Source organism: Bombyx mori, chromosome 8 (assembly GCF_030269925.1).
Source record: "Bombyx mori chromosome 8, ASM3026992v2".
Taxonomy (NCBI): Eukaryota; Metazoa; Arthropoda; class Insecta; order Lepidoptera; family Bombycidae; genus Bombyx; species Bombyx mori.
The window spans coordinates 992492-1018113 of record NC_085114.1 but is presented as its reverse complement, the minus strand read 5'-3'; the positions used below and the strand labels follow the sequence as shown (position 1 = coordinate 1018113).

The following is a 25622-nucleotide window of genomic DNA, read 5'->3' as shown; positions in this document are numbered from 1 at the left end:
GCTCCGCGGCCAAAACATGTAGTAGTACCTACCACACCTCCTCCTCCTCCTCCTTCAGTCGATCGCTCACTGCTGAGCATCGTGATGCGCCCGCCTGTGACCTTTTTTGTAATTTTTAGCCACTTATGTCGGTCAGTGGCACAGTGAAATGCGTGGCTCAGTCTCATGTCTAGATACTCAGACACTTGGTCACTCCATCTTTTTCGGCTACGATCTCTGGATCGTCTTCCATCCACTTTACCCGTCACTATGAGTCTCTCCAGGTTGTCAGAGGGTTTTCTTGCTATATGACCAAATTATTGGAGCACTCTATATAGACATTTGGTGGATAGCCTCTGGTCAACCTACCACACCTACCACTACTAAAATTGCATTACATCTATATTAATTAATATAAGGTGTGCCGACACTCCGTGAGTGATCCGTGATAGTTTCCTTATTTATTATTATTATTACTTAGTATCAACTTTTTTTTTATCTCAAGGTGGGTGGCGCATTTACGTTGTAGATGTCTATGGGCTTTAGTAACCATTTAACACCAGGTGGACTGTGAGCTCGTCTACCCATCCCGGAAATAAAAAAAAAGCGCACCACCACCCGAAATGATGACCACGACCACTCTGCCAAGAGTCCATACGACTGAGAGCATCAACCGAGCTGATGCTTAGTAGCTCTTTAGCAAAATGTTATTTTCTCATTGAACAATCAACAAAAAAGAATAGCTTCGTTTCTGTTAATCCAACTTAAGCCACTCCGGTCAAGTATTAACTGGATTTCGCCCACAATTTCCTTTTCTTCTTCACTGGCACAATATTTTGTCGTATTTAGTTCATTTAGTTCTGTTCTTAGATCATCTAAGTGTAAATGCTTTGTTTTAACTCTAGTTCTTTGATATGCGGATATTAGCAGTGCTCATCATTCCTCATAATGTACATCCATTACTATACTTATGTATATCTAATGCGGAGCCCTGAAAAGCTGCTACCACAGAACCCTTAGATATGACATAGCAACGTTTGAATACATCACTATAATATGAAAAAAAGATTCAAGATTGAATCAATAGCTCTGCTCTTAGTAATGAAGATTTAGCTTAGAAAGAATATAAATTAAAGGTATTGTTTAGCCCACTGAGTTTCTCGCCGGATCTTCTCAGTAGGTCGCGTTTCCGATCCGGTGGTAGATTCTGCGAAGCACTGCTCTTGCTAGGGTCAGTGTTAGCAACTCTCCGGTTGAGCCCCGCGAGCTCACCTACAAACGTTAGGGCGAAGCTGAAATAGCCTCTCAAGGCTATCAGCATAGGTAGGAAAAAAAAAAAAGGTATTGTATTTACTACTACGAACCGAAAATATGACAGTAGTGGTTATTTCGAGAGAGCAGTCACATTTATGTTCTCTCTCTCTCTCTCTCTCTCTCCCCAGCTATTTATTCCACATGGTGGTGGGGTCAGCTTTCCTCAATTTACTCCACCACTTCGCTCTGTCTTCGACATCCTCGTCAGCAAAATTGCATTCCCTTTTGTCCTAAAGCACAACATCCTTCCACCTTGTCTTGGGTCTATTATATTAACAGTCATGTACGTATATTCCAATTCATGACCGAACAGCCTCTTATCCAGTACGATAATTTGACCTTCGCAATGCTATCACAATGTATCAAGAGACAGACGGAATACATTATCATTATGCATCACCTGTATCCTGTCGTTGAGTCTCAAAAACCATCGGACATAGGAAATGACTCCATCGCAATCACTTATGAATAGCTTAACAAAAACATGGCCAAATACAGAGAGAGCCTACAGGTATGAGACTTATTTATAAACAAGATGATGTCATCATGTAAATGCATGATACACATCAGTGGCTGAGTGGCTTTTTATTGTGGTATCATTTGGTTTTATCTATATCTTTCTGTTCGAAGTCGAATAAAAACTATAATGTTTTCACCACACACTGGTCTGTAAATTTGTGCATTATAAATTACCGAACGCATTTCGATTCCTTTAAATGAGAATTTTCGGTGATATAATCGAAGATTCGGTATATTTCCGATCTGATATTGGTTCCAGTAAATTTATTATTTTTATGTGTCCAATAAAACATATTAAAATAAGTAAACTAAAAAAGTGACATACAAACTGGCAATACGAAATTTTTATTTCGATTTTTACGTAAATCACTTTTCTGTGTGAATTCGTGGAATATTCAAAACCATATTTTTAGAAGTTACTCTTAAAATCATATTTTTAGAACTTAGTCCTCAAAAATCTCTCCTCATCTGTGCTTGTTTTTTACATATGAGATTAACACAGAGAGTAGATAGAATAGAGAGTAGTAGTATGTTGTAAATCTTTTTATGTGTTTTACAAATGAGTGTGTTATTAAAATATTTATTAATCTTTCATAAGTTGAACTCCGGTCGCGTAAAAAAAACACTGTAGTTGAAACTAAACGCGGCCACCTGTTTTAGGTTACATGAGAAACGAATGACAATAACTACCAACACAAGTTAAAATTTATAATCTTATAAAATGATAAAGTTCGAAGAATACTCGCGAGTAACAATTTACTATACTGAGACCTTAGAACTTATATCTCAAGGTGGGTGGCGCATTTCGTTGTAGATGTCTATGGGCTTCTATAACCACTTAACACCAGGTGGGCTGTGAGCTCGTCCAACCATCTAAGCAATAAAAATAAAAAAAAATAAAAAAAATCAGATATGAACAAACAAACGGAACGATTTTCGCATCATGCGATTATTGTAAACTTGTAACCAATTTTTTAGTCTTTCGTTGTTAAATATAAAGTGCTCTAAGATTCCAATTTGAAGTACTGTAAAAACGTTAATGCTTTAACTATGCTTTAGGAATTATCGATCGCTTTGTTGGTTAGTGATTCCCTTATGTGTGGCATTTGGGTTACTTTTGATTACTGTGTGCTTAATGCGAGTTTTTGAACGTTCCTAATAGCGTAAAAGTTAACTCAAATTTTCATGGAGTTGGAACGTATGTCTATGTTTGCCGCTAGGGGCGCTGTTACAACTGCATACAAAATTTGAGTTAACTTTTACGCTATCGAGAACGTTAAGAAACTCGCACTAAGCACATTGGTTGGAGCCATTTTCTCTATATATATAGGCCTGCTTGTACCTACTCGCCTAAAATGTGTAAAGTTTACTGAATCCTCTTGAGAGAAAATCTTAGGTCTAAAAAAAGGACTTCCACTGAATTTGGTGAATTTTTTTTAAAGCGGGCGTCGGTATTGTTATATTCGTGGCTCCAGACGTTCTTGTTGGTATTTAAATGAACAGAGCTATGAGATCGATGACTCAATTAATTCGGAATACCAGCTGACATACGCCTAATTCGTAACGCTTAAGTAAGATAACTGGTCAATCCAACTGTTTGAGCAATTTCAGGGTATACCTATACACATCGAGGGGTAAAATACTGTTTGGTTTCGCGTAATACTCGACATTTTTCTTTTTATTTAAAGATCCATTTTATTTGATAATAAAATCAACAGTTCAATGTTTTTAATTGAACTTCAATTATTTTATATGTTTATTGTTTAGATGGGTGGACGAGCTGGTGGTGTTAAGTGTTTACTGGAGCTCACAGACATGTACAACGTAAATGCAGCCACACACCTTGAGATACGAGTTCTAAGGTCTCAAGTATAGTAACGACGGCTACCCCACCCTTCAAACCGAAACGCATTACTGCTTCACGGCAGAAATAGGCAGGGTGGTGGTACCTATCCGTGCGGACTCACAAGAGGTCTTACCACCAGTAGAATTAATTTTACTCTAATCAAATAGCTGATGTTTTTTTGTTATGATATTTTTTTTAAATTTTATACTTAAATGGCTACTATGTAAAGTTGCCTAAATGGCGCATAAACCACCCCTTCACCCCTCGATATACACTATAAATATACAACCGTCTTGTTTATTAAGCTATGAAAATTTCAGTCCATCAAAGATTAACATATTGTTTCTTTGTTACAGTCAACAAAGGTTGAAGCCCCCGCCGTCTGTAACAGCTGCGACAAAGTGATTCAAGGCAGAGTAAGTATAGAACAGAAATTAACTACATCTCATAGTTTACTGCAGACGAGTGCGCCGCCACGATTCAAATATAAAGCCATTAACAATGTTAATACATTGCTAACGAGTTTGCCAGCTATTTAGCACGTGAACATATGTAGCTTTATATTATTACTAGCTGTACCCGTCCGCTTCGCTGGGCATTTAAAATTAACATTATTATTTCTCACCCCCACAAATATTCTCATCATCAACGCCCCCGCAACTGGTGTAGGGAGTCCAACACTCATATAAATATTATCCATTAGGTCTATCCATTAAGTACATGTATTTTCTACATGGATATCAAGTTTCAAGTCAATCGGATGCATGGTTCAATAGTTATAACGGAACATCCGCACAAACCAGTGTAGATTTACATATTAGTATAGATATAGAAGTACCTATAGATAATAAAACAAGCAATGTGACCTTAATTTCATAGGCGCGATTATTCAATTTACAAGCAATCACAACGCTGATTGGGGTTATCCGAATTATAAACGTTGTTTTTTTTTTATTGCTTAGATGGATAGACGAGCTCACAGCCCACCTGGTGTTAAGTAGTTACTGGAGCTCATAGACATCTACAACGTAAATGCGCCACCCACCTCGAGATATAAGTTCTAAGGTCTCAGTATAGTTACAACCCTTCGAACCGAAACGCATTACTGCTTCACGGCGGAAATAGGCGGGGTGGTGGGAATGTCTACCTTCAGATCTAAAAAGACACAGTCCTGAGAAGAACCGGTGAAAACAAAACTAAGCGGTCTTGTATTTTTATATTCCTATACTCGTAATTATTCATATCTATATATGTATATGTCTGGTTTCGAACAGATAGTTTTTTAAGAGAAAATTAGATTGAAAAAAAACCATTCTTTTTTGAATTTGATTACATGAAAAAAAGAACACAAAAGTAATGAAATAGTCTGGAGCCCAATCCTCCTTATATGCTTCCTATTTACCCAGTAGTCACGATATTCTTTGTAACAACATTGCTTAATAATCTAATCAACTATTGTTACTGTATGTGACATAAAAATAATTGGAATTGAATAATCAGACGATTCGATTTTATTGTCGCGTCACCACCACGTCTATATTGGCTTTCGATCCTTCGTCCCAATTCCTCATGTATATACCGCTGCATTTATCCATATTGTTAATCCAAAGAATTTTTTGCTATGTAGATTCCGAGTCTGCAAGGACCTTCTCTCCACATAATTACCTGAGCGCTATAACAGTTTTAAAAAAACTATGTTCCGTACGCAGCAGATTAATTATACCTCTGGCATTGTCAACTTTCAGGGTTGATTGTAACCACTTAACATCGGGTAGAACCTATACTCGTCTGCCACAGATGTCGTTATTTTTTTCAATCTGGTCCAAAACTTCTCTGGTATTTGCATCGTCTTTGGTAGCTTTCTCAAACTTGATGCTATCATGTCCAAAGCTCCAACACCACTTAGAGCTCAAAAATGCTTAAAACAGGAATTAAGTACTTTTTTTACCATGTACCATCCGGCTTTGGAAAGCGCTACTCTCTACGGTGTTTCCCGAGCGCTATGACATATTCTTAGGCAGCGGGTTGACTCTGCCTCTGGCATTGCTGACGTCGATGGGCGAAGGTAGCCACAATCCCATCAGGTGGGCCATACGCTCGTCTACATATAAGGGCAATAACAAAAACTATATTTACATCCAAAACTATATAAGTCCATATAAACTTATCGCCCTTGCAACGTCCGCATTGACTTCGGAAACATTACATTTCTGTCCATTAATGTACCCGCGATAAGCTATCACTCCCGACTCGTTCACACAGATATCGAGTTATTGCATTAATGTATTATCAGTGATATCGTAAAGTTGATAAGTTACATGTGACGTATGTTACAATGGTAATCTAAACTGTATCGAAAAACACAAAATATGTATGTCCGCTCCGGTGACAATATCTTGCTAATTTCTACTAAGCAGTTTGTTTAAATTATTATGAATTTATTCATTATGGGGTAATTTAGAAATAAATTGTAAATAAAAATTATAATTAGTTTCATATATGTGTTATATATTTTTTTACTACTCGTATAATGGTGGTAGGACCTCTTGTGAGTCCGCGCGGATAGGTACCACCACCCTACCTATTTCTGCCGTGAAGCAGTAATGCGTTTCGGTTTGAAGGGTGGGGCAGCCGCTGTAACTATACTGAGACCCTTAGAACTTATATCTCAAGGTGGGTGGCGCATTTATGTTGTAGATGTCTATGGGCTCCAGTCACCACTTAACACCAGGTGGGCTGTGAGCTTGTCCACCCATCTAAGCAATAATAATAAAAAAATAGTACCTGCCGTGTGTTGACGTTTCCTTATAGTACCAACAACAATTGCGTCGAGTTTGAATTTCATCAGATAAGTAATATTCGAACGCACGGGTTACGAACAAACAGACATTTTGTGATTACTACAAGGACAGCTTTTACGTTTTCACTTTGTCTATTATCCAGTGATGTAGAGATCCATAAGTTCAGCAGTCGCCTAAATTCATAGAGATCAAAATTCTGTCCGCCCGCATTAGAATATATCCACAGACTAACTATCCGTTCACTCTCGTTAGGGCTAGTGTTAGCAAAGTTGCCAGGCTAAGCCTCTTGAGCTCGCACACATATCCGGGGAAGCTAGGATAACCCTTCGAGGCTCGAAAACCATTCAATATGAAGGAACTAATATTATAACTTTGTAAATTTATTGAAGAGAAATTGAGATCATTTGAATTAACTTTTTTATTTATTTACTAGTTAGTGTTAAACATCGTAGGTCCTCACAGTGGGTGCCAGAAGTCTATTTGTTGATGACCTCGTTTCCTTTATAAAAAAAATTATAAACTCTTATGTTTTTTTATGGACACATGCTCTATTTTTTAGTGGATGCATTATTTTTTTTATACGTATGGCAATCTTTGTTTGTTATACGTATGGCAATTGATAGGCCGTGAGTTCATCTGCCCAGCTTTAGAAACAAAAAAAAATCGCCTGCCAAAATTTCACCAAGTTACTCTCGTATCGCAAACAGACTAATTTCTTTTAAAACATTACATTATCGCCAACGCCTACGTACGTATTCTTAGAACAATTCAAAATACCTACGTTCATATAAATAAAATTAGTACGTGCCAAATATATGTTCACATTATAGTGAGATACACAATAAAAAAGAGATTCGCCACCGAATATCTCGCCCAGAAACCCAATTCTAAATATTTTTATAGATTTACACAGTGTAAAAAATGTGAAGTGCTCACGGCGGAATAATTAAGGCGCCTAGTATACTGATATGCTCACTATGAACTTCCGCGATGAAGGAATGCCTTGCTGGTTGCGCAGTTACCGGTTTCTTTAGAGAGGTCAAGTCGCATTGTGAGCCAAGTATGGACATGCAGCTTTTTATTTTCTTTTGCTGTAAGATCACGCTTTTCTGCTTTTAAAGGTTATCTTTGTTCTGAAATTTGAGTTATCTACTCACGATATAAATAGTGTAAGTGATTTACGTAGCTTCCTTTTTTTTTCCTACCTATGCTGATAACCTTGAGAGGCTATTTCAGCTTCACCCTAACGTGTGTAGGTGAGCTCACGGGGCCCAAACCGGAGTGTTGCTAACACTGACCCTAGCAAGAGCAGTGCTTCGCAGAATCTACCACCGGATTGGAAACGCGATCCACTGAGAAGATCCGGCGAGAAACTCAGTAGATACTGCTGCTCACATTAATATGTCACATATGACTTCAATACAAACTGAAACGCATGGATTTCGTGGTGCACATAGACTGGACAATGTTCGCTAAGTGCACAGGCCAAGCTAGAAAGAAATTAACCAAAGCAGTCTCAACCAAGACTTTGCCCAGTAAAACGTACTACTGCGAGACTGATACACTAAAACACGTGCTTTGTATTTTTACTCGGTATTCGGAAATAGCCGGGCTCCGTCACTCTGCGATCATCACCTCGTTTCAACGTTTCACTCGCGTAATTACTAAAATACTCTCGCCATGACCTTACCATAAGAATATTTCATGTAATATTAAGAGGGAAAACAAAGTGGAAAGTTCCCAGTTCAACTGATATTTTTTTTCTACCTATGCTGATAGCCTTGAGAGGCTATTTCAGCTTCACCCTAACGTTTGTAGGTGAGCTCACGGGGCTCAAATCGGAGAGTTTCTAACACTGACCCTAGCAAGAGCAATGCTTCGTAGAATCTACCACCGGATCGGAAACGCGACCCACTGAGAAGATCAGGTTCGACAAGGACGGTGACCGGTGCTTGTGGTGTTCAACTGTGGTGCTCGCGTTGTGATATCTACATATTCACATTTTTTCTCATATCCTTCATCGTAAAATGTAGATATAGCATCTGTCAAGTCATCGCCGCTGTCACCAACCTCATTTCAAAAATATCCAACTTAAACCTAAAATCGACACTAAGTCGTAATAATTTTTCTCTATTTCAACAGATCGTGACGGCGCTGAACAAGAAATGGCATCCCGAGCACTTTGTCTGCAACACCTGCCGTAAGCCAATCGATGGAGCCAAGTTCCACCAGCACAACAACGGTGTCCATTGCGTGCCCTGCTTCACCAAACATCACAGCCCGCGGTGCCATGGATGCGGCGACCCCATCACTGACGTAAGTGATGCCTTCACAATATCAAACTTGATATTTATTTTTTATTTTTTTCTTAGATGGGTGAACGAGCTCACAGCCCACCTGGTGTTAAGTGGTTACCGGAGTTCATAGACATCTACAACATAAATTCCGCCACCCACCTTGAGATACGAGTTCGAGGGTCTCAGTATAGTTACAACGGCTGCACCGCCCTTCAAACCGAAACGCATTAATTACTGCTTCATGGCAGAAACAGGCGGGGTGGTGGTACCTACCCGTGCGGACTCACAAGTGGTCCTATCACCAGTAAGGAGACGATCATTGGATGGCCTCACTGTCTGCATGAGGGGATGTGACAGCAAATAGTAGAAATAAAACTTACTAGAACTCCACATCGCTCCAATATCTAAGTATCCGAATCACTTTGGAACAAAACCTGAATTAGATTAAAGGGCGCTTTTAGAAATACGGTCACAGAATCTATGTATGGCATATCGTCATCCCGTCTCGATTATTACACTATTATACGATTGGCAGCTTCTATTCAAGAGAATTTGCACTCTAGTTATTCCGGTATATAAATGAAGAGAGCTATGTTTTTTTTTTTTTTTTTTTTTTTTTTTTATTGCTTAGTTGGGTGGACGAGCTCACAGCCCACCTGGTGTTAAGTGGTTACTGGAGCCCATAGACATCTACAACGTAAATGCGCCACCCACCTTGAGATATAAGTTCTAAGGTCTCAGTATAGTTACAACGGGTACCCCACCCTTCAAACCGAAACGCATTACTGCTTCACGGCAGAAATAGGCAGGGCAGTGGTACCTACCCGTGCGGACTCACAATAGGTCCTACCACCAGTGGTTACGCAAATTATAATTTTGCGGGTTTGATTTTTATTACACGATGTTATTCCTTCACCGTGGAAGTCAATCGTGAACATTTGTTAAGTACGTATTTCATTCGAAAAATTGGTACCCGCCTGCGGGATTCGAACACCGGTGCATCGCAACAACGAATGCACCGGACGTCTTATCCTTTAGGCCACGACGACTTCAATGTGAACCAGTAGGATGATATTGGCGACATTGAATGCTACCTAACACATTATATTACATAAAATTTAATAGCTTGATTAAGGTTTTCCACGTTTAGGCTAGATATAGGAATTAGACAGAAATAAATTTATTGTATTATAATAATACTAGCGACCCGCCCTCGTTTCGCTTCGGAAACATTAAAACACACATGAAACAAACAAAACAAAAAAAAAAGTACCCTATGTTCATCAGGGACAATGTCGGCTTCTAATGGAAAAAGAATTTTTCAAATCGGTCCAGTAGTTTCGGAGCCTATTCGAAACAAACAAACAAACAAATCTTTCCTCTTTATAATATTAGTATAGACTAGGGACCCGCCCTCGCTTCGCTTCGGAAACATTAAAACACACATGAAACCAAAAAAATAAAATAATAAAAAATGAAAAAAAAGTAGCCTATGTTCATCAGGGACAATGTCGGCTTCTAATGGAAAAAGAATTTTTCAAATCGGTCCAGTAGTTTCGGAGCCTATTCGAAACAAACAAACAAACAAATCTTTCCTCTTTATAATATTAGTATAGATTTATTACGCACTAGCTGACCCGGCAGACTTCGTAGTGCCTCAATCGATAAATAAAAGACACATCAAGGGGAAACATGAAAGGAAAAACAAAATTGTTTGTTTTATATAATTCCATTCACGAATAATTCAAGACCAAAATTAGCCAAATCGGTCCAGCCGTTCTTGAGTTTTAGCGAGACTAACGAACAGCAATTCATTTATATATATATAGATTGTAATTTTTACATGGGAAAACCTTCAGCATGCTCTCTCAGTCCTATAATTTATGCAATGTAATAATTAAATCGTTTGTCTTCCTTAAATGAATTAACTATTATAAAAGACACAAATATTTTGTAAAATTTAAACGTAATTTATATTTTGTATTTCATTATTAGTACGCTATGCACGTAACACGTTGCTAATTATTGCTCGGCTAGTAGTCATTTCCAATCCCAAGTATAGGCTAGATTTGCTAACATCTATACATATAAATAAAATTGGAGTGTCTGTTTGTAATATTGAAATAACCGCTTTTTACTACATGCATATGAATATAATATGTACGGTACATACACCAAATCTGTCTATCTGTTTGTTCCGGCTAATCTCTGGAACGGCTGGACCGATTTCATTTATTTATTTAAGACAAAGAGAACCAACAGCCAACTAACATAGTATAATAATATAACAAATAATAGAAACAAAAAGCCAATTAAAGGTCCTCAGCAATATAAACAAATTTTGACGAGACTTTCACTGATAGGTAGCTGATGATATAAGGATTAACTTAGGCTACTTTTTTTTAGACTAGCTTCGACCCGCGGCGTCACCCGCCTTTCGACAATAACCGCGGGTAGCATCGCGGGACTCAGTTTACAATAATAAAATTTAATGTTTCCGAAGCGAAGCGAGGGCGGGTCGCTAGTTTTAAATATAAGCTTGCGACTAACAACGTATGGTATTTCTATATTCTAATATAAGACCGACTCGGTGATGCAATAGTGAGCGCTCCTGAATCTTTCACCGAAAGTTTTGGGTTCGAATCCCACATCGGGCAAACATTGCGTGATGAAACGGGGGAAAAATATCCAGAAGCGGAGTCCGATAAATGGACTGATCAAGTGTCTGATCAACTTGACACTGTAATTACTACCGGGATTCACTGTAGTACTGTGTGCTTAGTGCGAGTGTTTTAACGTTCTCGATAGCGTAAAAGTTAACTCAAATTTGTATGGAGTTGGAACGTTTGCCTACGTTTGCCGCTAGGGGCGCTTTCGCATAAAGCACACTGATCGTGAAAAGGAGCGACCACTCATCAAGGCCAGTCTTACGCTCATAAACCTCGACTGTGAGCGAACTTTGAGAGCAGGACTACAACAAGCAATATATTTTCCTATAAACCTTCACATAGTCTTATACTATTATCTACATTTAACATTAATGCCTTTATTTGTTTGTTGTTTGTTTATTTCCTCTTCTCAAGGACAAACATTATCAGCTGGATAAGTCAAATCTGACTTATAATACTTTAATCAATTTTCTTTGAAAACGCTTTCAAAACATTATTATTTTTGAAGGTAATTTCCTGTTGATGGTAGGTATATAGATATTACGTACCAAGAATTCTTTATCGTTAATGAAAGCAAATTAGTTTTCCTATGCTTTTTTTTTAAATCGCGTATCTAACTAATGCTGTATTAAATATTTAAAATACACATTTCCATTATATTCCGTCATCTATACATATAAATAAAATTGAAGAGTCTGTTTGTAATATTGAAATAACCGCTTTTTAATACATGCATATGAATATATATACGGTACATACACCAAAATAACATCTGTCTGTCTGTCTGTTTGTTCCGGCTGATCTCTGGAATGGCTGGACCGATTTTGACGAGACTTTCACTGATAGGTTAGCTGATGATATAAGGAGAAACTTAGGCTACTTTTTTTAGACTAGCTTCGCCCCGCGGCGTCACCTGCAGTACGACAATAATCGCGGGTAACATTGCGAGACTCAGCTATCAATAATAAAATTTAATGTTTCCGAAGCGAAGCGAGGGCGGGTCGCTAGTACATTATAAAGTTTAGAGTAATTAAAAAAAAAAAAACACCTTTAAAACGACCATGCGTCCGTTTGGCTTCCTAATTATTTCATAATTACATATTGAGTCGACTATTATCAAAGCCGGCAATGTGACTTTTGGACAATTATTGGTAAATCAGAAAAACGAATTATTGACTTTGTATTCCATTGGCAGTCACAAAACTCTTCTGAACGACATCTTAGATAAATAACAGGTTATGTATTAACCTTTATTTAATGCAGGTTTTGAACCGTATTCTTTGAAGGAGACGATTATATTCAAATCAATCTGTATTGGCATATCAATAACATTTTTTTGTCCAAATGCACAGATTGCCACCTTTGATAATAGACGACTCATATATTTGAATTAAGATTTTTGAAACTGTATTATGATAACTTGTAAAACACATGGGAGTTCAAAAACAAAACAAGCACACGACCAATTGACATCACATCGGAACCATCCAAGGTCTTATGAGAGTTAAATGTGACTCATGCATCTTCCGCTTACCGTAAATGGGACGTAAAGATCCATCAAGTGTATAATTAGGTAGGATCACAAGGGCATTCGTTGAAAATAAAACTAGATCCGATCAAGAGGGATACATACGTGATGGATGCTTTACAAACGAAGTACATATTGTTTTTTTAACACCGTCAACAATCGGAGGGTATGTCCAACCGAAGTCAGGCGTTACCAGAACTTTAATACCGAAGCTGACGTCGACAAGTGACGACGAAGATTATGTTGCACCAAAATGACTGCCATTTTAGAAATACCCAAATTAATCAGGACGGTGGTAGGTAGGGTTTTCCCTACGTACCCTCCTACCAGTGACTAATATCCTCACGCGGCTTGTTTTGAACCATGAGTAATATCACCGCTCTGTTCCCACCAGTTTCTTTTTACCGAAAAGACAACGTTTCAAATGAAGTTACTATAAATATGTATATTTCGCCAATTGCAAAGATTGAAACATGCTATGCGCTGAGGAGTGCTTATCTACGAAGATTCGTCGATGCATTAAGGACTCTACGTCAAATCTTTATCATATTCATGCCGGTTACTTAATAAATCATAAAATCACATTCAAATACTCAAAAATCTTCGTTTTTTTTTATTTTTTTTTATTGCTTAGATGTGTGGACGAGCTCACAGCCCACCTGGTGTTAAGTGGTTACTGGAGCCCATAGACATCTACAACGTAAATGCGCCACACACCTTGAAATATAGTTCTAAGGTCTCAGTATAGTCACAACGGCTGCCCCACCCTTCAAACCGAAACGCATTACTGCTTCACGGCAGAAATAGGCGGGGCGGTGGTACCTACCCGTGCGGACTCACAAGAGGTCCTACCACCAGTAATTACGCAAATTATAATTTTGCGGGTTTGATTTTTATTGCACGATGTTATTCCTTCACCGTGGAAGTCAATCGTGAACATTTGTTGAGTACGTATTTCATTAGAAAAATTGGTACCCGCCAGCGAGATTCGAACACCAGTGCATCGTTCGATACGAATGCACCGGACGTCTTATCCTTTAGGCCACGACGACTTCGTTTCATGAAATCCATCGAAAACATCATTAATATATCTTTCACAGTCGTAAATCGTGTTTACAATAGCGTACCTTACATAACGATAAATACATACATGTCTGTAGTTTGTATTTTAGATCCAACAATACGTTTCTATTGTCTACAAAAATGACATCATAATACAGTTATAGAAAACACACGACGCGAGACCGCAAGTCGATAATTGGCATATTATTAGTAAGCATGAAATGTTGACAGAGAAATAGCAGCTTATAACGCTAATATGATAATTACGTAAAGTGATTTAGAACTTTATTGGGTTTTAGGCGTGTTGTTACGGGGGAGGTTTTATTAACTTACCTATGCTGTGAGGAAGCTGTTGAATGGATCATCGGTTTGAAGGAGGGGACAACCATAGTAAATTACAATTGAGAGTTTGACCTTATCTCCCAAGATGGGTGGTGGCATTCACGTTGTTCATGTCTATGGGCTCCGATCCAGATGTGACGTAAGATTGTCTGCCCACCAATAAAAAGCTTTTTCTGTTTGTCCTTACTCAACTAGACAAGGTCGATAGAATCTTTTGTATTCCATTTTGTAGTTAAATTTATTATAATATACATGTATTATAATGGCTGGATATGTATGGAAATGGTTTAGGGTATAAATATATTATTATGAATGGATGCTGTAGACAAAAAACTGGTTGATATACTCATATACCGATTGATAGCAGTAGTATATAGGAGAAATAAAGGTTGTTTCCATGACCACTCATAATCCTAAACTACTTTTCGTGGAAATAATTTCGGATTTTAAATTTCAGCGTGTGATCCAAGCTCTTGGCGTATCGTGGCACGCTCACCACTTCGTCTGCGGTGGATGCAAGAAGGAGCTTGGCGGTGGAGGGTTCATGGAACAGGTATACCTAATATGTTCCTTGGTATTATGATACTTATCGCCGATCTTGCATAAGCGAATCCCGAAGCGATGCTTGGACATCCATTATAGACAAATTATTGGTATGGGGTTTTGAACAATAGACGCTGTTGTGTGTTTGATACAACGAATACTAAGCAGTTATAGCCAAGTTTAATTTCTAATTCTAAAATAGGATCCATTAATGCTTTGATATAATAATTTTCGGGATAAACTTACCCTGACTAGAAAAATTTGGAATCGTTACTAAGGTGCGATAAGAAGTTAGATTAAAACCAAGAAATATAATTGATATTTAAAATTCCCAAATAAGGAAACCATTAAATTGAACGTTTGGGGTTGCGGTAGAAGGAACCAAATTGAAATAGACCTCTACCCTTATGCTGGTCATACCAGAGACTCCTTTATCATCTATTCATCTATCCATAAATCTATTGTTAATTTCCAGGCTGGCCGTCCCTATTGCTCCGATTGCTATGCAGACAAGTTCGCCACTCGCTGCAAGGGGTGCGGAAATCCAATCGTCGATAAAGCCATCATCGCGCTTGACGCTAAGTGGCACCGCGATTGCTTCACGTGCATGGTAACGACGCATTCTAACGTGTATATATTACAGGGGTTTGTTCCTTACAACGATAACGGTAAAAGTGAAAGCCCTTTTATGAGCAAATATAATGTTCCCTGAACTTGGTCGCTCTAAACGACCTTATAGCCAAAGCTAGGTAAATTGTATTGCCGGGGTCAGTTGTCTAATGCTTGACCAGATGAAATAATGATACTTGGTAGACATTTTGTTTGCCGTAAGATTGATGGGTTCTTTTATAAACGCCGGACATACTTCGGATAAATATACATAATCCTGAAGTAGTTAGAGATCGCATAGAGCTCTTGAGTGAATCCAATCCGTAATGGGCAGCATTTGAAGCCAAAGAAGTTAATTCGCTAGTTAAGAAGCTAATAGATACTGCAAAAATTAAAAGTACCATGTTTTATGGTAAAGCAACATCACAGCCTTCCTATAGCTATGTAATTGTGACAAACAAAAGGAACAAACCCCAATTCGAAATTTAGAAATAGTCAATTTTGCATCAAACTGAATTTATTCAAATACTTTATGAACAATCTTTCGATAGGCGGATAGAAGCAACATTCGGATCGTTGAGAGAAAGTGAGTAGAGGCATAATGCAATTCCGAAACAGCATACCGGTGTCAGATAATAAATGCGAATGGCATCATTAAAACAGCCAAAGCTTCAGCAATAACATAGAACTTTGCGCTCTTGCCAAAATAAAGACATAAAAACAATGAGTTATGTTTTGATGTACTAAATAATAATACGTTCTGGACAAAATCTTGGCAGCGTGGTGATATTGGATGACTTATGATGAGTTCAAGGTCTCCTTGAGGGTTTGTTGGATTTAGAGAATCAGGTGGGAAAATAGATGATCTTGGAGAAATAGAGTATGTGGGCGCGGCATGATAAACGAATGTAAACATTTTATGGATACGGCATAACTACGGGTAAGAGGGTAGTTGCGGTAGTAACATATGCCAGCCGTTAAACAGTGGGAGATATCGGACTCTTGTCTCAAGTTATGGTGGTTTGATGAATCATTACCCTGCAAATTGAAAGCTGATGTATTGATCAGTATTTTATGCATACTATTGGCAGTAAAATTACTTTAAAATTTAAAGCCACGCTGCTGTCTCTGTATAGTACACATCCCATAACTCAATGATACGCAATTTAATGAAAAATAACCATAGTTTAATAAAACGCAGATTATATTTTTCATTGAAATCAGCAACGCACTAAAATCAAGAAATGCGCCGAATTTTTTTTTTGGTGGTAGACAGGAAACATTTTTTTTAAATAATTCCAATAATACGCTATTTTCTAACACACACAAGGGTTTTGAAAGTCCACACGATTTTTGCTATTTTAGATAACATTTAGATATGAAATGCGTTACATATAGTAGAATCTGCATTTTAAGCAAATTTTTCTCTCTCAAAAAATTTCTCTTTATAAGTTCAGTACTCCTTATTCAAAGGTCTTATGTGAAAGTATTCTCCTCTGTCTTTAATACTTTCTTACATTAGGAAAGAATCCTAAATTATAACAATTTCTCTGATTGTTATTTAGTAGATATGAAAGTCTCTTTTAGCGACTTCTCTCCCGTTATCCATTCAGTTGCAGGACTTCGCGTTATTTTCCCGCCGTATTCGCCACTAATTCCTATCTTGATTCCACCTTTATACGTATATTCCTGGCTTTTTCTAGTCACGAACCGTCACGCGTTCCAAATTAAAGAAGAAAACATATGACGTTATTCCCATAAGTAAATGCAATTGAAGCTTCTTCGTACCTGATATTTCAAGATACTGTTGTGTCTTATCAAATTTTAACTAAGGAAAATCGTACGGTGGAAGATCACATCTGTGGAGAGTTGGAGAAACTAATGGCTGCATCTCCCCAAAAATTAAAATTTGAAAGCCTAACAAAAGCTATTTACGAAAACTAACACTTAACCTCTTAAATTTATGAATTAAATTAACATTATAAACGTTCACAAATTACAGAAGTGCAGGAATCCAGTGACCGATTCGACATTCTCCGTGATGGAAAACCAGCCACTCTGCGGTAAATGCGCTTAATTCATCACAAATATATAAATAAAATCCCCCATCGAGATGTATAGTAACACTTTTAGAATTGATGTGACATAAATTGTAACTATTCAAATGTATAGTGAATTAATGTTGGAATTAATAAAAATATCATGAAATCTGACAGGGCTACCGTAAAACATAGAACTGCGCTAGTGACAACATGAAGATTATTTGTAATGTTTCACACTAATTGCACATCAACATTAAAAAAAATATAAAAAAAAGAGTTTAGGTAAGACTAGGTAACTAAAAGGAATATGTCAGATTTTTTTAATTAATTTCATTGTCACATGATTATTTACAAGTTATAAAATCAGCTAATCGGTCTACCTATAACGCTCATTCCCCATTTTATCGACATCCTCACAGTTGTTAGCGACAGTTATCAGGGTACGCCGAAGCAAAACTTTTGTGTCACTTTCAATTTTAAAGATGTGATTAATATATTTTATCTACATTATTTTATTATGTCTTAGTTCATAGAAAACTTTTAAATATCTTTAATTATGATGATTTTCTCTGGAATTTATGTCGTTCAATAAACAAACGAAAAAAAGAATGCACCAAAGATAAATTACTCACGCGCAATAATATTTCGTGTGTAAATAAACTTTTAGTGTTACATTATTATTACATTTCTGCATAGAGGAATTTCAAAGCATATTAATAATTCGCACTACAGATAATTAGAAATAAGGTTTGTCCTTAAAATCCAAGATAATGAAGAAGAAAAAAAGGTTTGTGCGAATTGACACCAAATAAACAGGGTTCAGTGGAGACGCTAGTGCGTTTCACTTACAATTATGTAAATGATGTGTCTAATCTTTACTTTCTTAAAGCAATCCGTTAAAATCCATAAACGTATTATAGTGTATCAAAAGAAAAAATATTACAAACAATTAATTATAAGTTCCAGTACAAAATTGTACTGTTTTAATGTCAAAGACATAAAATTTTAGAATAAGAAATTGAAAACAATTTAAATATTTGTGATTAATAAAGCACGCTGTGATGCTTAATAAGCTTTGGGCTAAATTTTTGTTTTTCGTTTCACTTTTTACTAAGCTAAGATTCATTTTGTACGCTTCGATAAAGTTTTTGAAATAAATATATTTTTTTGTTCGACAATAAATGTTTTATTTTTGTTACTGATTTTATTTACTTAACACTAATAGATAGGTCGCGGCGTCGCATCGCGAGAGCATCGGTATCGCAGGATCCGACTGATGCATGACCACGACCACTCTGTCAAGAGTTTACGAATAGGAAGGAAAAATAGATAGGTAAATCTTTGCTCACCTCATTGTGGTTATCACTAACTTAGCTGTCCATTAATAACTGTATCATACAATTTTCGATAGTAAGTATTATCAGATAGATAGTATTAAGATGTAATTGACCTCAATCTCTGAATTATCTCAAACATTACAAGCTCTTTCTAACATGGCTTACTACAGTCTACTACAGACTTACCTTATTTCCTCCTTTAGCTCTTTGCTCTTTCAAAATCAGATCTTCACCAGCTCCGTTTTTTCTAATCTCTTCTCCAGTCTTCACTTTAGGAGATTTGTCATCAATCCCTGCTGTATCATTTCCATCATCCTTATCTAAATCACGTCCACTTTTCAAATTAAGTCTCGGAATATTTTCAATTTCATTGCTTGCAGTCTCTTGCGTTTGTGTAGAATTCCGGGCTGTTTTGGAATTTGAATTAACGGCTTTTCGGATTCCACTGTTGTCCTTGAGTTGAGGGCTTTGTGGAAGAATCTTCGAACGAGGAGTAGAGGGTTGAGATTTTCTGAAAAAAAAAATGCCGATATTTTTACATCAAATTTTTACTCTATTCCGTAAAATAAGGGGCATTTTGCACGCCTTTAAAAAAAAAAGCGTGGGTTCAAGACTGTGGTGCTATATACACACGGTGAGTCTTAAGAGTCTAAAAGTGATGACCACAGCCAGACATGACAAGTTCAGAGCCAGTAGCTCTATAAATAGAAGTAGAAGAAGTAATACTTAGTATTTGTACAAGAAATTGATTACATCAGCATCTCAATTACGAACCTCTGCTGATCTTTGCTTGGGTTTCGACACGTGCGCTCCTTCAGTCTAGGCGTTGTCTCGTTGCTTCTACCCTGAGGAGTTGTCTGGGGACTCGCCTCGCGACTGATGTGACTTGAAGCACACTAAAACATTACATGAACCATTTCAAATATAGGAGGTTCTCGAATTCGATTGTTTTTCTATTACTAGGTAGCCTGTTCATCAGAAAGTAAAATGGGTGCGTTCTTTAGTAAGCTGCCCTGCCTATTTCTGCCGTGAAGCAGTAATGCGTTTCGGTTTGAGGGTGGGGCAGCTGTTGTAACTATACTGAGACCTTAGAACTTATATCTCAAGGTGGGTGGCGCATTTACGTCGTAGATGTCTATGGACTCCAGTAGCCACTTAACACCAGGTGGGCTGTGAGCTCGTCCACCCATCTAAGCAATTTAAAAAAAGCTGCAGTAGCTCCAGAAAACTAACATTTAGGCTAGGCTCAATTATTTTGTGAGCATGGTGGAAAGTCAGCGAACCATTTCTCTTAAGTTGACAAATATGCTATTTGGCCGTGGTTTAGTAAATTGTAACTGTTTTCTGTTTAAATTAAGTAAATTTTTGCCACTTTAATGTCGTCCATATCTCCGCCAAACCATGTTTCATTCTCACTTCTCATTAAGACAATTACTTAGTAATTGGTTTTTGCTTTAATAATTATATGCTTATCAGGATATTATCAACATAACCCTTCTACTCATATCTGTTCATAAAATATTTATAACTACTGATACCATGCACCCCACGGTTTTTTTACAATAAAATCATTTTTTCTTACACTATTTTTAATTAAAATTTATTTGAAATTTTTTAGTCGGATTTTCTATAAAAGCGTATTTTGTTAGTTTTTTTAAACTATTATTTATTTTTAATTTTTTAGTTGAATTTCAATGTTTATAAAAATACCAAATTTCGTGTTAATCCGTCGTTTTGAAGGGGGTCAAAATCATGTTCAAAGATTCCATTACATACTAACATACATACGTCTGAAGCTAATAATAAAAGCGTATTAAAAATGGCCGTCAATTATAATATAATTCGCCACAATGCGACCGCTGTGTCACGGCAACGTTAATCTAAGGCACATAAACTTTACCGGTTCAACAGCTTCGACCATGGTTTGGATATCTGTATCCTTCTGGTGTTTATGACTACGAGGCCTCCCCTGATGAGGATCTCGCATTAGCGGACGGCGGAATCTGCACACAAATACAGTACACGTAACATTATGAAAGACAACTTACCTACCAAAATATGAAGTAGGTACAGTGTGCTTAGTGCGAGTTTCTTAACGTTCTCGATAGCGTAAAAGTTAACTCATATTTGTATGGTGTTGGGACGTTTGCCTACGTTTGCCGCTAGGGGCGCTGCTAAAAAAACTCTCACTAAGCACACTGAAAGTAAGGATCGATTGTGGAACCGATAAACTTGAAATGTATTGCGTCGATCTAATATAATATGGATCTTTTTTTGCTTAGTATATTTTTTGGGACAAAGTCTATATTAGAGAAGACGTTATCACTAACTATCTAGCGGTGAAGGTAATTATATTACTTTCTAAGGCAGAAAGTGGTATGCTCACTGAGCCGATGGCGAATGGTTACCATCGCTCGTGGAATTCAGTACTGCCGGGGGGTAACCGGATTACTGATTATTTAGTAATGTTGTTACCTGGACACAGGTTGTTATGTATGCGCCACCCATCTTGAGATATAAGTCCTAAGATCTCAGTATAGTTACAACGGCTGTCCCACCCTTCAAACCGAAACGCATTACTGCTTCACGGCAAAAATAGGCAGGGCGGTGGTACCCACCCGCGCGGACTCACAAGAGGTCCTACCACCATTAAAATTTAATTATCTCACTTCCGATAACGCCCTGAACCATTATTGACCACTACCAAAATAACTCCTAAAAGCTGATACGACCCTACCAGTTGTTAACTTTGTTTATCAATAGTTCTACGATAGCACCTGGGAGATTTCCTGTTCGTCTTGTTTGCACCTTCACTTTTATGATTAGTCTCTTTTCCATCAACATTATTACTGGATATGTGCACTTTGGATGTACCTCTAAAATAAAAATGCTTTATTAGAAAAACTTACGAATAATAACACAAGAATACGGCCGCAATCTTGTTGAAAACACTGCTAGTAATATCCTGGATGATGTATTGTTTGCACTAGTCCACCAATTTTACAACAGTCTTAGATCTTTCTAGAAGGAATAATGCTTATAATAATTATATAATAAATTATAGTTATGCTCTTTGGAACTACATTTTAAGCTTCTTTTGCTTTTTATTGGCTTACATGAAAATGGTACCGATCTATAGTTAGGCCTTCCAGTGAATATTTGAAAGTAAGATCTTGGGACATGAGGTTAAAGTCTCAAAAACATAATGGCTCCACACAATCCCACTCCTAAAATCAGAACAAAAAAACGTCATATGCTTGCCGGCTATGCACAGGGACTCAGAATACAAACCTACCACAAGTTAATGCACAATATTAAATTTTATTTTGCAGAGTTAATTCTTACTACTCAACGTTATTCCCTTTCATGGAAAGAGTTTGTGCGACGGAGCTCCATTAGTGTAGATTAACAAATGAACCGGCTACCATTATCTTACCTGGACTGATTTTCTCTTGAACTAGAAGACTTAGCGTTTAAATTGTGACGAATATTATCTAAAGAGTACATGGATAATCTTTCCTCTGTACCTGGAAATGAGTTTGTTAGTTGTATTCGCAAGTGGAATAATATCCGTACAAAGAAATCTAAGGCTTTAAGTCTCTAAATGCAAGTTCTAAGAGTCGAAATCATTGTGGCCTAAAGGATAAGACGCCCGGTGCATTCGTATCGAGCGAAACGACTGTGCCAGTCTTCGAATCCTGTTTGTAGGCACAATTTTTTTCAATCAAATACGTACGTAGCAAATGTTTACGAATGACTTCTACGATAAAGGAACAACATCGTGTAATAAAAATCAAAAACGCAAAAGTTATAATTTGCAGGTTAATTATTGGTGGTAGGGCGTCTTGTGAGACCGCACAGGTAAGGTACCACCACCGCCCTGCCTATTTATGCCGTGAAGCAGTAATGCGAAGGGTGGGCCAGCCATTGTATTGTAAAACTAAGACTTAGAAATCATGTGTCAATGTGGGCGGCGGCGGCGTTTAAGTTGTTGATGTCTATGGGCTCTCGTAACCATTTAAGGCTAGGTGAGCCGTAGGCTCGTCCTCCCGTTTAAGCAATATAAAAACGTTAATTAACTTTCGAAATATATACCAGTGACATTGGGATATCTGGTGACAATTAAGAGTTACACATGGAAATCTAATTGAGACAAATTAAAAAGATTTTATTTTAAGATCAATGAAATAATTTACCCGATCTGGGACCAGATTTCGACCAAGTTCTCACACCTGATTTCTTCCCGAAACATTTTCTGTTAGACTTCCTTGAGGTGGCTATACTCTGTAAAAGTTTTTTATTCCGAAACATCATCTAATTTATAATTATATAAAAATGAATTGCTGTTCGTTAGTCTCGCTAAAACTCGAGAACGGCTGGACCGATTTGGCCAATTTTGCTCTTGACTTATTTGTGAAAGTCCAGAGATGGTTAAAAAGCTACATAAATATGAAAATGCTAGGAATTCAATAAAAATAACAATTTTGTTTTTCCTTTGATGTGTCCCCCGTCGGACGGATTCCTTTTGTTTGTTTTAAGTTTATTTTATACAAAAGCTGAGGTCTTTTATTTATCGATTGAGGCACTATGAAGTCTGCCGGGTCAGCTAGTCTAATTTATATTTTTCAGTTTGTTTTTAAAGAGCCTCTCTCAATTTGTGTTACCACCTTACCGACTTCAATTGTTAAGCGATGATTATTATTTCTAATACTTGAGACATAGTGATCTTATACTTTCGCTGTCAATACGAAATGGTACCTACTAACCGCTTCACTTTGAGCAATTACTATTATACTATTGCAGTTGGACAACTTGCGTAGATAACTTCGTCCTGCCTATTTCTGTCATGGAGCGATCAAGACTGTCACAGCCTTTAGATCTTAAAATGGAGACTTTGAATCTAAAGGTATGTGATGGTATTCACTTTGTAGAAAGAAGGCTTAAACGGCGAAGGGTAGATCTTCCACCGAGTGGATGATATTGCTAGGTAGACCGAGGGTCCAAATGTTGTCCGGAACTTGTATATATGCAAGCTTAGCTTGAAAATGTCGTAAGCAAGATTCTGTCAGATATATGATGGCTACCCGCCACAGCTTTTTGATGTCCATGGGCATCGGTAATCACTTAACAACATGTGCGCTGTAAGATTGTTCACCCGTACAGTGCGAATAAAAAGCTCTACGCTCACAACATCTCCACGAACATGCAACTTACGTTAGTATCGTTGTCCTGCATGTATTCCGTGACCTTTGAATTGTAAACATGCATCGATGCTTCTAGCTCCTGGCACGACACCAGTAGTTCCTGCCAAAGTTTTGTACTGGTTCATTAGGGCATCCGATCTACACTAGCACAGCTTTGAGCTTAGTTAATCTTGAAGTCGTCGTGGCCTAAAGGATAAGACGTCTGGTACATTCGTATCTTGCGATGTGTCGGTCTTCGAATCCCGCAGGTGGGTTACTTATTTTTGCAGTGAAATACGCACTTAAAAAATGTTCACGATTGACTACCACGGTGAAGGAATAACATCGTGTAATAAAAATATTATAATTTGCGTAATTAATGGTGGCAGGACCTCTTGTGAGTCCGCACGGGTACGTACCAGCGCTCTGCCTATTTCTGCAGTAATGCGTTTCGGTTTGAAGGGTGGGGTAGCCGTTGTAACTATACTGAAACCTTAGAACTCATACGAGTATCTCAAGGAGGGTGGCGGTATTTACGTTGTAAAAGCCTATGGGCTCCAGTAACCACTTAACACCAGGTAGGCTGCGAGCTCGTCCATCCATCTAAGCAATAAAAAAAAACATTTGTATTCATTTAAAAAAAGTTAGCAAGGAAAATAAATACTATGAAAAGACATTAATAACAATATCAGTAATTTAAACTCACGTCATTATAGAGGTCAGTAACGGCGGCGAAGTCTTTGGGCGCTGGTGCACTTTTGCAAAGGTCAGAAGCTTGTCTAGTCGCTTGGATGAGCGCTGCGAGCGCATTTGAACTCTCACGTAGACAAGCCGTCTGCTCTATTGACTTGTTGAAGACCTGTAGAGAAGAGTCGTCGTGGCCTAAAGGATAAGACGTCCGGCGCATTCGTATGTACTGACGCATCGGTGTTCGAATCCCACAGGCAGATACCAATTGTTTCTAATGAAATACGTTCCAAATGTTCATGATTGACTTCCACGGTGAAGGAATAACACCATGTAATAAAAATCAAACTCGCTAAATTATAATTTGCGTAATTACTGGTGGTAGGACCACTTGTTAATTCATACGGGTAGGTACCACGGCCCTGTCTATTTCTACCGTAAAGCAGTAATGCGTTTCGGTTTGAAGAGTGGGGCAGCCGTTGTAACTATACTGAGACCTTAGAAATCATATCTCAAGGTGGGTGGCGGCATTTATGTTGTAGATGTCTATGGGCTCCAGCAACCCCTTAACGCCGGGTGGGCTGTAACTTCGTCCACCCATCTAAGCAATAAAAAAAAATTGTTATCAGCGTGCCCGCTGGAAATTATAGCAAATGGAAGGAGTTTTTATCAGCGATAGGGGGTAGTGAACTTGCACTGGAAGGTATATCCAGCAATTGTGAGAAGCCACTTGCAGGCGAGCGTGCAACGTTAACACTTGACGCTTCTTAAGGAGCTGACGCTGCTTTGCCATACAGGTTAATGACTAGACATTAAGACTCTTGATGTTTCGTAACTTCGTAACAGCTATCAACAGCTTCCTAC

General features: G+C 37.8%; 2 protein-coding genes across 5 annotated transcripts in view; one reads left to right on the top strand and one right to left on the bottom strand.

Annotated features, from left to right (window-relative positions):
- The window catches only part of LOC101747029 (transforming growth factor beta-1-induced transcript 1 protein), a 33731-nt gene extending 14998 nt beyond the window's left edge, over nt 1–18733 (top strand). Inside the window, exons 2-7 of one of the 3 annotated variants that reach the window (XM_021347456.3) lie at nt 4015–4074; nt 8602–8775; nt 14815–14910; nt 15376–15510; nt 16061–16095; nt 17512–18733. In XM_021347456.3, the coding sequence (XP_021203131.1) occupies nt 4015–4074; nt 8602–8775; nt 14815–14910; nt 15376–15510; nt 16061–16095; nt 17512–17530 (519 nt within the window). In that variant the 3' untranslated portion in view covers nt 17531–18733. Of the gene's footprint in view, nt 1–4014; nt 4075–8601; nt 8776–14814; nt 14911–15375 lie in introns of all 3 variants that reach the window. The other 2 variants (XM_038012466.2, XM_062669600.1) reach the window with 2 other exon arrangements.
- Nucleotides 1–25622, bottom strand: part of LOC101735373 (uncharacterized) — a 72595-nt gene that overhangs the window by 37295 nt on the left and 9678 nt on the right. For both annotated transcript variants that reach the window (XM_038012464.2, XM_038012463.2), the window contains 8 exons: nt 24778–24930; nt 24103–24192; nt 23085–23172; nt 22325–22415; nt 21666–21764; nt 20789–20891; nt 19663–19784; nt 19075–19399 (listed from right to left, as the gene is read on the bottom strand). In XM_038012464.2, coding sequence (XP_037868392.1) covers nt 19075–19399; nt 19663–19784; nt 20789–20891; nt 21666–21764; nt 22325–22415; nt 23085–23172; nt 24103–24192; nt 24778–24930 — 1071 coding nt within the window. The remainder of the gene's footprint in view (nt 1–19074; nt 19400–19662; nt 19785–20788; nt 20892–21665; nt 21765–22324; nt 22416–23084; nt 23173–24102; nt 24193–24777; nt 24931–25622) is intronic.